The 14,396-nt window shown below is 41.5% G+C and overlaps 1 protein-coding gene across 1 annotated transcript in view; it reads right to left on the reverse strand.

Annotated features, from left to right (window-relative positions):
- Positions 1 to 2,926: 2,926 nt before the first annotated feature.
- IDO2 (indoleamine 2,3-dioxygenase 2) overlaps positions 2,927 to 14,396 on the reverse strand; it is a 593,071-nt gene continuing 581,601 nt past the window's right edge. The window contains exon 10 of the mRNA XM_069617631.1: positions 2,927 to 4,457. Within this exon, the coding sequence (XP_069473732.1) occupies positions 4,054 to 4,457 (404 nt within the window). The 3' untranslated portion in view covers positions 2,927 to 4,053. The remainder of the gene's footprint in view (positions 4,458 to 14,396) is intronic.

The raw sequence follows: 14,396 nt of genomic DNA on the forward strand, positions 1-14,396 counted from the left end.
ATAATTAGCGCCTTCCCCACTCCCATTATGCCCTATGGGGCAAAAATAGGAATGGGGAAGGGTAAAATGGGAAATGGGGATTTACCGCCCCACTCACCTTGGAATGGGGCGGTAAATCCGCCATCCACCATGGTGTAAACATAGTTTACACCATGGTGGTAAGGGTACGACTCAGGCGGTAACTTACCACCTGGGTCGTAATGAGGCCCATTGCTTGCAGCGTTACCTTGGAAGGCAGTTCAGTATTCAGTATTCAGTATTCTGAAATAACTTCAACTTGCGAAAGGCGAAATACATAGTCCGAAATGGATGCTTATTCTACTCTAAATGCATTTTGGAGGATTTTGTCTGCATTGTTAATATGAGGTGTTTAAGAACAAAGACTAAATCAGTGATTCACCCCCTGAAGTGTGCCTGAAATAAACCTTTAATGAGTCTAGCAATTATTGTTTAGAATTCCAGAAAGACACATTATTTGTAATTCCTTTTCTTTCTTATTTAGGGTCACTACTCAAAGTCCAGGAGCTTCAATTTGTAAAAAGGAAATAAAAAACATAAAATATATTTCAAATTTTATTTAGGGGTAGCAAGGGAGACCACAGGGGTAGCAAGGGAAACCTCAGGGTTAGCAAGTGCGACCTCTGGAGACCCCTAAATGACGTACCTGCTCCCAAGCACACACTCTCATGAATCAATACATGATAAGAGATGAAAATAGTCAGACAACGAGGTAGAATCATAGACACACAACTCATTTTTCCAGGCACTGGACTGAGAGCGCTGATAAGGAATTATTCTTCAACAGGCAGCCATTTTCTCCTAAATGAGTCTATGGCATGGCAGTGTCCAAGGAAATATAATGAGTCATTGCAGGGCTTTAAAGGCTGTTAACAACCTGCACTAAATGTATAGAACAAAGGTTACTCTGAGGGCGCGTAGCGAGGGTAAAAGACCATAACACCTGTATCAGTTCTCCCTCTACGGCCATAATGCTCTTCGAATATGGCCATTTTAACACAAAGGGCCTCATCACCAGTCTGGCGGTAACCCTTAAATGTGGCGGTAGCGCTATTAACGCCACATTTAAGGGTCCACCAGATCATGGCCTTGGTGGATTTCCCCCCAGCTCCGAGCTGGGGGGAAATCCGTGGCAAAATTGATGATTTTCGGTGCTATTACCGCCGGCAGAAAATCTGCCAGCAGTAATAGCGCACATTTTCCCCATTGGACCCAACGGGGAATGAGGAATTCCCGAATGGACCCAATGGGGAATGAGCACTAACCGTTCCGCCAAACCCGTGATCCGGCGCTAATAGCGCCGGGGGTTTGGCAGTAGGGCTAATAGCACCGATGGTTATACCACCGGCGTTACCGCCCAACTCGTGATGAGGCCCAAAAAAAAGTTAAACCCCGTTAGACACAGCTGCAGAAGCTGCTTACAACCATTCAGAGAGCAGTCCTGGTGAAATGTTGGCTAGGGGGGACAATACTTGTTGAGTTGAAATGTTAGGAGAGACATATAACTGCCAGGAATCAAATTTAGGAGGGGCACAGAGTGGGCCAAAGACAAAAGTAGGGGGGGCACAGACAAAAGTAGGGGGAGAACATGGTCACTGCTCGTCTTAGGTAGGGGGGCACAAGGGGGGGCACAGGGTTTCACAGGGGGGGTGGCCCCTCCAGACCCTCCCCTAGTGACGCCACTGCATATAAAGATGTGTAGCAGTGGTTAAGGACCTCTGCTGACTCATTGGGGGTCATTCCGAGTATGGCGGTAGCCATGGAGCAATTAGCTTCATGGCTGCCTCCCATACCGGTACCGAGTCCGGTGTTGTTCAGTGGGGACTTACCGGTCCACACATCCATTACGGTTCCAGCTAAGGGACCTCGGAATTGGGCGGTAGGGGATTACCGGCAGCAGTCTCCTTACCGGTGCCCGGTATCCCCTACCGCCCACCTCGGAATGACCCCCATTGTTTATATAGCCTTCTATACTCAGTGGTTAAGGACCTCTACTGACTCATTCTTTACATAGCCTTCCATACTCAGTGGTTAACACCTTAAGTGCCAAGGACGAGGTATCTCGTCCTTGGGATTACCTCCCCAGTGCAAAGGACGAGATAGCTCGTCCTTGGCACTTAAGGGGTTAATGAAGGAGAATATGTTAGAAGGCTTTGAATGGTGAAATACTGAAATCACCAAAAAAGGCCTTGGAACTGGGGGGGGACTCTTGGCATGACCACTGCTGACTCATTGTTTATATAGCCTTCCGTACTCAGTGGTAAAGGACCCCTGCTGACTAATTGTTTATAAAGCTTTCCATACTCAAAGCTTCCTTTTTATTCAGCTCGGACAATGAGGAATACATGTTGTAGCCTCCGCCTGAAATGAGGGTGGACCAAGGCTACAGCATGCACTAGTGATTGGATGAGTGCACAATGGGAACAAGCCCAAGTGTCTCAAGTGTAGTATTCTTGCACATTCTTGCACATAAGACTGAACCTCTGCAACACCAGTATTCGTTTGGTCACTAACGTAATGCACTTACTTCCCCTCTGTCAAAATTAAACAAATCTTTCACTGGTTTAAAGGTAGCGGCATGTAAGTCCAGTGGGATTTGTTGTATCCATAAACATACTGTAAGCATTGTAACTCCTATTGTGCTTTCAAAATAATTATCACATTTCTCACATGAGCATGCATTTAAAGAAATACAAGGTACTAAGCCCTATACATTCAATTTCAATCCAAATTTTGATCTAGGCAATAATTCTATCATCCCCCCCCCCCATATTACCTTTAATCGTCAGGGCATCATCATGTTTACAGACACATCAAAACATTTAAAATACAGCAACACATTGATAGATAATGCCATTAAAAATAATGTCTTTATTACATACAAAATGGCAATTATTTCGGCCCATGATCAAATGCTTGTCTTGTTTTAGTATTAATTGTCAATCTGCTTAAGCCCCTAATTAAACATCATGGAATATAATAAGAATTACAAAAATGCTGTATCAAAGTATTTCATTTATAAATATTTTACTCCAAATGCAAGCTCTGTGCACATATTGCGCCATGGCAAATACTGTGACCTCACTTCCAGCCTTTTCACAAAAATGCATCCATCGAGCTGTCGTTTGTATGTCGAAGGCCAGGAATCTTGGCCTTCAATTGGCTATCCTGTAATCCACAAGGCTCTCTGTACGAGTACTACAATATATACATGTATTGGACGGTTTTTCATCCCATGTATGCAACCGATAGGCACGAGGCAGGGTACCGAACCTAAATTGCATGTACAGAGAACACATGTACGTTGATCTTATGACATTGAGATGTTCCTTGTAACATGGAGTCTTCTGATATGAACAGTGTGTAGAGAGGGAGCCTGGGCCAAGGATTTTGAGCACAAAGTGCTGCGCTTCATCCTTGGCTTGAAAGTCCCTCTTTACAATGTCCTTGTCCTATTTGTTATCAACTCTGGATTTAAACAGACATGCTCATGACCAATCCAAGGTATGGTAGGTAGCCTTAACAAATGTACATCAAGGGGTTGGATAACTTTATCCACCTCAACCAATTAATTACATGCTCATTTTTTCTCATACATGTAAAGGAGGCACACTAGATTACATTATCAAATGCATAGCATATTTTCAATAAAGTATTGTTAAAAACAACACATGCATTTGTCACTTTTTTATATGAGAACATTTTTATAATAAGCACGAGTCACAGGTTTGCTACAGCAACACCCCAAGTATACAATAGGCACACACGTGCTTTATAGATATTTATTTATATATAATTTATTTTTTTAAAAGAACTATAAACAAATGTACTTGAATTGGACTTTGAAAAAACATGATTAAATTAAATAAATGGTAGCATATGGAAAGGAACAAAAAGGCAAGTTTAAAGGAAAACTCATGCTTTCAGTTCAAGGCATTTGGTTTGTAAATCAGAATATAAATACAATAGTTTGGCAAACAAAAGGAACTGAGAGCTTGAGAAAATCAAAACCAGTGTAAATTCAACACCACTTGACTAATGGATTTGTGTGTTGTTTTCTATGCAATGATTTTCAGCACTAAGGGTAACTTTTTTTGTTCCATCCCGAACATTTTTGAGAAAGCTTATTACATTTGTTCCGCCTGTGCCCATTTCTTCCAAGAATGATGGAGATCTTGCAAGGTGTGGCCCGTTGCTGTTTGCTTGGTCTCGCTTTGCTTTGGCCTTCGCTCCGGCAATAGAGACATACTTGCTTACTATAGTAATATGGTAATTCCTTAGCTCAATGAGCGCCCCCGCGCAGTTATTGTACGCTGTGAGTAACTTGCTGTTTCCGGAGGAAAGTATATATTGTTGAAGCGGGGGAATCGCCTGGACTTCTTCTAAAAAAGCCTTGTGGTATGGTGGCATGTAGTCTCGCATCCGATGCAAAAACGTACCTGAAAGAAACATCAGTGGAAAAAGGTTAAAGAAATAGTAAAGTCAAATAAACAAGGAGACTAACAATGATTTACCAAAGGAGTAGTATGACACAATGTTTGCGTGGGCATGATGCACACAGGTTCCATGTGGTTGTGGCACGGTGGCTGAAAATGTTTCTGTAGTGGCCGCTGCTATCTAGTTTACCCCCTCAAAAGCAGCAACTGTTTAAGTAGAGTGCTCACTTAGCATGTTATTATTTGAGCTATGGAATACTGAGTTAGAATAGAACATAGAGAATAGAGGTTAGAGAAAGGAGTGCGAGAAGCAGGATGTACTGCAGTCGTTGCATATTGTCCCCTTCAATATTAATACAGGAATTGATCTCCACCTTAAGGTGAATATCTACCTTAAGACAACTGTGGTGGAGCCAGAGGGGCAAATGTATGAACTCATGAGGCACAGCCTGGATGTGTCAGTGACCAGCAGGATTGATCACGCATTGAAGCAGATTGGTGCCTGATGGTAGGATACCACTGTATGCACTGGGGCAACTCATTGCGGCCCACATGCCTTAGGGTAGGACGGCTGAGTACCGTTCATGTACAGTAGGCAGAGCGAGAACGGCTCAATTTTCCCTGTGCAGCCTGAAGGATTCAGATTCACGAGAGGTGAACGTGAGAACAGGGAGATGTAGGCAAAGGTAAGTGAGAAAGGACTAGGAAGTTCAGATTGTGGAACACTGCCCAGCAACAGAGATGCCACTACATTTTTGAAACACAGCGGCAAAAAGAAAAAAAGGAAGAAGAGAATATAGATGCTCTACTGTGTGCAGTGTCATGTACCCTAACAAAGCAAAAAACCCTTGATAGTATGATATGTGGCTTCTGATGGCAATATGATGCTTATCTAAGCACTCCGCACAGTCATCAACGTCCTTTCCTGAGGAAGGAGAAAGGGGGAAAAGATGTACACAGGGGTAAGAGTTAAACATGAATAAATAAATAAATAAATAAATAAATAAATACATAATTAAAGGAAGGGGGATTTGCAACACAAGCAGATGAGTGTACTACACTGTTTTTGAAATAATGCCAAATATCCCAGGGTCAGCACTGTTCTTATCTCAACCTGGTGAATCAATGATCGTTGGAAGGATTGGAAAATTTGATTTTTTGAAGTTAGTTTTGGGAGTGTGTGGCTGAATTATTCCATACTAAGGAAAGGTGTACTGCTAAATCATTGTTTGGATCATGCTGGTCAGGAAATATACAATAGATTACCTGATCCAGTGCAGCCAGAGGGTGCAGGGGCCATGAACATAATCAAGGCTAGCATTTCCAAATTGGACAAACACTTAAAAGTAAAAGAAAACAGGACATTAGCTAGATATCATTTGTCCACAAGAGATCCTAAGAAAGGAGAGACTGTTGAAGAGTTGGTGACAGTGCTAAGAGGTCTAATGATCAAATCTCAATTTGGACATTGTCAAGAAAAATATTCACAAGACCAACTTATGATCAAATGTGTTAATGTTCAAGTATGTGAAGAGTTGTGAAAAGCAAAAGGTTCCCAATTTGGATTGGGCCATAGAGATAGCCAAGCAAGTTGAGTACGCACTATCTTGTGTCAAATAATTGAACAGAGATGAAGACAAATCTTTAGGAGTGAATAATGTGATACATGAAGAGTGGAATGTGTTGAATCAAAATTCTATTTTTAGGAGAACCCTTGATTGGAGAACTAGACACAAATGGAAAGGGAGAGGTGTGATTATCAAGAAAGAAGGATACAATGGCCACCTGGTCCATTGCCAACTTGATCATCAAGTCAGGAAATGTTACAGATATGGTAGTATGCAGCATCTTGTCATGGACATCGGGTGCAATGTAGTACATGTTAAGTGCAAGTAGTGTAGCAGAAGAGGGCACTTGGCTAAATGTACTAGATTAGGCCCTGTTCGAAGTGGTAGTGTGAATGAAAATACCAGTGACGACGATATGGAAGCTGGGTTGCATCATGGATTGGAGACAGTATAATTAGAGAATGCAGTTATGGGAGCCAAAATAAAGAAACCCAGATCAGTAATGAAAGTAAAGGGAGTAGGAATGTTAATGTTGATTTGTGGTGGTGCAGACTACACACTCATTGGAAAGGATAAGTGGAAATCAAAACTAGGATGCTGTTTTCAACGAGAAGTAAATGATAAGGCACATTATTATGGAGAAAAACCCATTGAGATAATTGGAGTGATTTAAGCTGAGTTATAGGATACAGTTTGATCCCAATGCAGAGGAACACATGTACATAAGAAGTGAAGACGAGCTTGCTACGGTACTAGGCTTAAGAGAAAAAGAGGCACACAAGTTGGTCCCAGGTGTGTTTGAAGACAGGGTATGTTGTCTAAAAGGTTTCATTCACAAAATAAAACCCAAAAGAGGAGTGATACCAATAGTAGCTAAATTGAGAAAAGTTCCCTTGTCTCTCAAGAAGGGAGAAGAGTCATATTTAAACAGAATGCTGAATAAGGGAGTGATTGAACACAGAGATGCATCAAAATGGGTCAGCTCCATTGTTGTGGTACGATAGGCCAATGGAGCACTTAGAACTTGCGTAGACTTGAGAAAAGTCAACCATAATGTTGTGGCAGAGAAGTTTCCTCTGACAAAGATGGATGAATTTATTACTGATTTTTCTGGTGCAACATGATTTTCTCTTCTTGACCTTAGGTCTGCCTGTCTTGAAATTAGGCTGCATCCAGTGTCATCTAACGTGACAATATTCATAACACATATTGGAATGTTTAAATGCGTGAGGATGCCTTTTGGTTCAATCTTGACTGCAAGTGTATTTCAGAAGGTCAAGAATAGCATATTAGGAGGAGTTAAAAGAGTTAAATATTATCAGGTTGATATATTAATATGGGGATGTGATGAAGTGGGCATGATTCCTGACTCAGGAATTCAGCGGTTGATTACTTAGCCTTATTTTATCTGAGCGAGTAAAACCAAAAGAGGGTGCAGTTAAAGCCATAACTGAAATGATCACTCCCAGGAATGAAATTTAAGTATCTTCCTTTCTAGGTTTGATAGAATATTATGGCAAATGTGTCAAAGGTCTGTCCAGCAAAAGCAGTAGTTTGAGGAATCCCACTAGTAAAGTAGTGCAATTTGTCTAGTCAAAAGAGATCATGGCTGAATTTAGAGAAGTAAAAGAAACTGTAATGAGAGCTCCAATTTTGAAAGGATACATGCATGAATTGAAGACCATAGTGTACACTGATGCCAGCAACTCTGGGTTAGGTGCAGTGTTAATGCAAGAGGTAGGTTTGAAGGGGATTAAAATAGCTTTTCATCCAGAACGCTCGAGGACGTAGAGTCCATATTATCAAACAGGAAGCATTTGCTGTTCTTTAAGCAATATCGAAATTTAAAGTCTATCTGTACAAAGGCCTTTTATCGTGAGGACTGATCACAAGCCTTTAGTGGCAATATTTAATAACAAGGGTTTGGAATGGGTATCAAGGAACATTGCAAGGCTTGAATTTATTGTAGAACATGTGTCTAGTAATGACAATGCAGTGGTGGATGGAATGTATTGAAATCAAGTTGCAGATGATGACAATGCTGAATATTTAAATTTAAAAGATGATATTAAAGACATATTAGTGGTTGAGGAGTTTCTCAAGGAAGAGTCGTGGTATAAAGCATGTTTGTAAGATGAGATACTATCAGGAGATGAAGAGACAAGGGAAAGAATTGGAAGGAGACTGGTGATGAGGGAGGTATTGGTATTGTTGAGCTTAATAAATATAAATGAGTGAAGGATGAGCTGAGTTTTCAAGGGTAGTATGTGTGCAGTGGACAAAGATTGTTGGTACCTGATGGTATGATATAATGTGTAGTGAATGTAGGGCATGAAGAACACATTGGGATTTCCAGGACAACGTCTGTGATACGGATGGATTTTTCATGGCCAAATATGGATGAGTTCATTGAAGTACACATCAAGGAATGTGGAGAATGTAGAGACAGTGATAAGGTTTTGGAGAATATGTTACCTCTCATGGTTGTTTCATAAGAACCTGGAGTTCTGTGGGAAGCAATAGCTGCTGGTTTGTTTCCTCCCTTGAATTTTGCAGGTGTTCGAGAAAGTTATGTTATTGTACTGATGGCTTGTTGTCCAAATGGCCAGAAGTGGGAGTTGTGAGAGATGTCAAATTCAAAGGCATAATACAATTAATGGAAAATGTATTTTTAGTGACAATGGGGCTCAATTTACCTTAAGAGAGTTTAAAAATTGGTTGAGAGATGTGAGAATCATACATTGCAGGGCCTTCATACATCATCCCCAAAGTAATGGATGTTTAGTGAGGTTTAATAGAACAATCATGGGTGGGATAATAATGTCTGTGAGTGTCCATGAGAATTAGCAAAGGGTTTTAATGCAGAGGGTGTTTCAATACAGGACCACTCCTCATAGGACCATCGGTGTCTTGCCATTTGAGGTGTATAGTGGTCGCAAGCCAAATACTTTGTTGCCACCACGGTGGCTAGGTTTATACAAAGCTTTTACGTCAGATGCAGAGAATATTGGGGACAAGATCAAAAAGAGTTTGGAGATATCCAAACTGAGATGTGATCATATGCCTGAATGCAGAGGTGAATCTTTACTCCGAGGGGAAAGAGTAAATATCAAGTTACCAAGTAGAGCAGTCCAAGCATTCGCTTGAGAAAAATGTTGATAGAGAGTGTGGACATGTTATGAGAGGGATGGAGGTAAAGTTTGGAACAAAGATAAAGTAGCAAATTTGAAATAATGCTTGATGCATCAACTTTACATTCGCAGCAACCCAATCAATAGTTGTTCTTGATTTGATCAACCTTATTTACAAGCATTTCTACTTATTGATTACTGTTATGCTTTTATCTGTCCCAGTCCCAATTTGGCTATCATAAATATTGAGAGAGGGAAGGAGATGTGTTATAAAGTGTATCCTTTTAAGGCAAGGTAGCAACTGTTTAAGTGCACATTTAGAAAGTTATTAGTTGAGTTAGGGAATGGTGACTTACAATAGAAGATAGAGAGGTTGGAGAAGGGAGCTTGAGAAGGAGGAGGTTCTTCAGTCGTTTCATATTGTCCTCATCAACCTTAATACAGGAATTGATCTCAACCTTAAAGTGAATATCCATTACATCATACCAGCATGCACAGAAGAAGCATGAGCACACTGGTGTGTTCAACGCACACGCACCTTGCTGCACTGTTTTATATTTTGGTACAATTTCATGGTATACAAATATGCAATGCTCATGCTCACCGAGGCACACATGTGTGGTATACATCACCAGTGGTGAGCTTATCACTCTACAAAGCTACTTGTCACAGAACGTTTGCAACTAATGCTTCACAAGATGACAATGTCCGAACAAGTCCAGCCCTAAATGTTCCAAAATGCAGCAGATGGGGGAGGTATGGGGCGTGCTATGGCATATGCCACAGATATGGCTATACATGGCTATACACTTTGTGGCAATCAATCATTTTAGATGCATTGCAGATGATTCACAAAGTGTTTGTCAACATGTGCATCCCATAAAAAATAAAATAAAAAAAACAACGCTGTGAGTCAGGCCCATTGTTTCCAGTAAAACAAGTTAACATCATGTTTGGGTGCTGGAGTCTCGTTCGTCAGATCTGAATGTGAGCAAGTCAGTAGTAGTGGAAGATTGTGTTTAGAGAGTAGTGGGAGTAGTGATAGAACAGAAACATACACGTTGAGACATTGCTTCAGTTTTCTTTTACTTTTCCTTCATTTGCATTTCTATTTATATGAGTTTAGTTGCTGAACATCTGGACAGACAAGCAGTACAGAGGTGACATTAGAAGCAGCACGTAGGTCTTATTAAAGTGCACAGTAAGATAATATTGGGGTGAGCTGTGAGGAGGGAGTCCATTCGCCCAATCTTGCCTTGTTTCTTGCTGGACGAAAAACCCACTCTCACAATAATTCATGGCTCTTGCTCAAAACAAAGTCAGAATGTTCTGCAATGAATGCAGTTTGGTTGCCTGAGAAGTGCTATTAGTATATACAATGGGCCTCATTATAAGGTTGCCGGGCCGGTAACAGCGGTACCGGTAAGCTTGCTGGTACTGTTGTTACCGGACCAGCAAACTACGAGTTCTGCTCACGGGTGCCTTTCCACCCACCATGTCTGACCTGGTGTGCGTACCGGCAAACCGCGAGAAGACCTTGACAGATGCACCGGCACCATTCATGAATGGTGCCGGTGCACCCGTCTCCCCATTCCCATTGAGTCCAATAGGACTCAAATGGGAATGGGGAGTAATAATTATCATGATTTACTGGCATGGCTACCGCCAGACTCATAATGGGGCCCAATGTGGTCTAAATGCAAACAAAGACACAATCTAGGGAAACAGGCAACATTGGGCATATTCTGGTTACCCCATAGTGCACCATCTACTTGCTGGTAGTTTATGCTTAGTTAAACCTTTACGAGGGTCATAGTATGGAAAATCTACAAAAAACATGGGAAATCCAAGGGTAAATAGGAGATGGCCTTGTGGGAGAAATATAGTCAAGCTTCCCCTTAGAGTGTTTATGTGAACAGGTCAGTCCAGGAACCTTCCCGGAGATTAATGGTTAGGTGGAGACATGGTTTAAGATAGGTAAACATCTATGGGCCTGATTACAATCTTGGCGGAATGGGTTAACGGGTGCTGCTAATGGATGCGGACCCATTAAACCCATTCCGCCTGATTACAAGGTCCCCTCGCGGGACCCGGTAAGGACGCTTGGTAAAACCAGACATCCTTACCGGGTCCCGCAAGGGCACTAGCGAGCTAACAACAGGCCGGTCATAATCGGCCCGTTGTTAGCTCCCTGCACCCATTCCCATTGAGCCCTATGGGGGCTGGAATGGGAATGGGGAAGGTCTGGGCCCGGGTTCCCTGAGGGAGGAATTACCGGGCCCTCCAAACTCGGAATAGCCCGGTAATTCCCCATTCAGGGAACCCGGACTCGGTTTTGGAGGCAGCCATGATGCCAATAGCGGCATGGCTACCGCCAAAGCCGTAATGAGGCCCTATAAGTGTCAGCATTCAGTGCAATCGTTTTCAGCCTTCCCTTATTGTAGATTCAATTGTGCTCTCGTATGAAGCATTTTTTTTCTATGTCTTCTAGGGTCATTTTTGTAGCCACTATAAATGTTTTCAATATTTGTGTCGCTAGTATTATAGGTCAACAGGGGCAACACTCGAATACTTGAGGTGTTTTTGTGACACTTTTGAGCAGCTTAAGGAGGGACTGTTAATATGAGCAGGTAAGCTCAGGGAATAGTTAGGAAAGATAGGGCATGAACGGCTCATATACAAACATGAAGAATTGGGGAAAAAGAGATATATTGTCGGAGAAATTAAATTGAGTGCGGTGATGAGAGGAGAGGACTGTGTGGAGGACTGAAAGTAGTTTATGTATTAGTACATTTATAGGGATGTTTTATTTTGTTAAAGCCATAGCCGTGGTTGTGAGCTTTGATGTGTGTCCTTAAAACAACCATGTCCACTTAACTGATGTATTTGATTAATGCCATTTTGGCCAAATCGTCATGGTGTGAGGTCCTTTATTTAGCTTGCCAAGCTGTCACCTGACTATGTACCCACCCAAATCATTCACGCCAGACAATATTAGCTGTTTGTTCACAAAATGCACATGGCGGTAGTGGAGGCAGCTTTTGGTGGCATGGGGTCAGGCTAGTCCGGAGGGAATACTGGCATTGTAAACAATTCAAGGTCAGTGGCAGGAAGTGGATATCTTTAGCAGAGGGGTATTCAAATGTCCACAAATTAGGGCAAGAGAGCAAGCATAGCAAGAGAACTCTAGGTATTATAGGGGAAATTGTCAATTAAAAAGTAATACAATTTACAATGGATTCTCTGGGGGTAATGCATGAACAAATCTAGTAGATACCATGCCACCAAGAGGACACAGAAGCATTTGTCAACCTTTTCATGATGCCCGAGTTCACAATATATGCCAGCATTACTATTTTAAGTCATGATTATGCAGCTTTGCCCAAGATGTATTCCAATATTGCCAGTGTAAAACTGCGTCCATACTACATGTAGGAATTACCAGTGTAAAGCAGTTTGATTTCGTGGCACAATTTATGTCATTATGGTCACTGTAAATTACTTGTATGGAGCTGTGAAAACATTCTAGGGGTGTATGGTCATTGTTAATCACGCTGATGGAACTTCACCCATAATGTATTTCACAATTCTCAGTGTAGCAAACTGGACAATACTGTGCAAATGTTGTAAGCCATCATTATCGCTGTTAATCACTTCTGTGATGCAGCCCCTGCCTCCAAACACATAGATGTATTGTGCACACTGACACATCCACCAAACCCCACATCCCACACACACTGACATAACTCACACAAGAAATCAGAAGTAATATGCAATGACATGTGCAAACCTGAACATCGCTGAAGCAGGAAGGAAATAATCGGAAGACAGGCTTTCTTTATCTATGTCCACAGACTCTGAAACCTCCTTCCTGTAAACACCGGACGTGCCCCACTTGTCGTTTACCTTTAGGATGAAGTTCAAGAGGCTCCTTTTCATGGAATGGCCTGTTCCAAATGCCCAGGTCTAAACATATCCTGAAACTGAGTGATCTGCTCTTCCCTTTTTCCTGCCCTGGTTACTGTATAATCTTTGATGCCGAATTGACTGCCGTCTCCTCCCCCATAGTTAGATCCATGCTCCACTGTATTGATCTATTGCAATCTGCTTTTTTCACCGTGTACTTCCTCCTGTGACTTGTAAACTTCTCTTTGCTTCCCAAAGATAGGACTTCACCCAATAAATACCATAATAAAAATACCATTATTATAAGTATTAATAATAAGAACACTAATCATAATAATCTTCATGGGACACTGCAAACATGTGTTTTGGGCCAATGAACTGGGGTTGTCATGTTTGCATCCAATCTGCATATTGGAAATACATTTCTGTGGCTCGCTTTGTAACAATAAATCATTGTTTATAAATACAATATTCTCTCACTCAGTATATAACCAATTGAATGAGTGAGTAATTCTCCTGCCTTCTGTAAATACATCTCCTAAGGGAAAGGGTATGATGGATAAATGGCACAATAGTTGCTGGCTGCTTTCCATAAAGTCAAAGAGCATTTTGGGAACATAAACAATTCACATAGATGTGTATACTTAACATTCGTCTCTGAGATAATGATGTAAGCATGCAACTATTTTGAGCACCAGGTTAACAATGGGCCCGGTTTTCATTTGTCACAAAACTCACCCTAACTGTAAGATGTCTGCCAGATATGAGTCATATGTATCAATTTGCATATTGATGTCTTTTATCCCTTGAGCTGAGCAGAAACTGACATCACCTTCGCTGTATTCATTGCACATGACCGCAATTAGTCAAGCGAAACAGTTTGTGACTGTGGTTTTCTTTAATGGCACTGAACGTGAGCTTTACCATGTGGGAATCACCCACTGCCCAGCAGCCATTGCTAACGCCACTAGCTTGGACAACTCAGTCGTTAACGAATGGTACATACAGCCCGTTCCCCAAAACCACCATCTAATAATATTGCAGGCTCCTGAATTACGAAAAAAAATAATTTGCTAATTAACAGAAAGACTGTCTTTCATAGCTATCAATGTTTGATTAATGCATAGTGCGCTCATTGCACTGAACATGGCATAAAGGGGTACTATGGCCTGTATTACTTAAAACGCAGCAGAAGGTATACATATATTCCAAGGCAGTACTGAAACACTATTGGTGCTTTCCATCGTATTATTGTATGAAAAACGTGATGTATCATGCAGCTGTAAAAAGTTTTCTTAGTTTCGGTGTGGAACACAACATGCCATAAAAGAGAGGGT

This window comes from Ambystoma mexicanum, chromosome 10, assembly GCF_040938575.1.
Source record: "Ambystoma mexicanum isolate Mex_15411 chromosome 10, UKY_AmexF1_1, whole genome shotgun sequence".
In the NCBI taxonomy this organism is placed as follows: Eukaryota; Metazoa; Chordata; class Amphibia; order Caudata; family Ambystomatidae; genus Ambystoma; species Ambystoma mexicanum.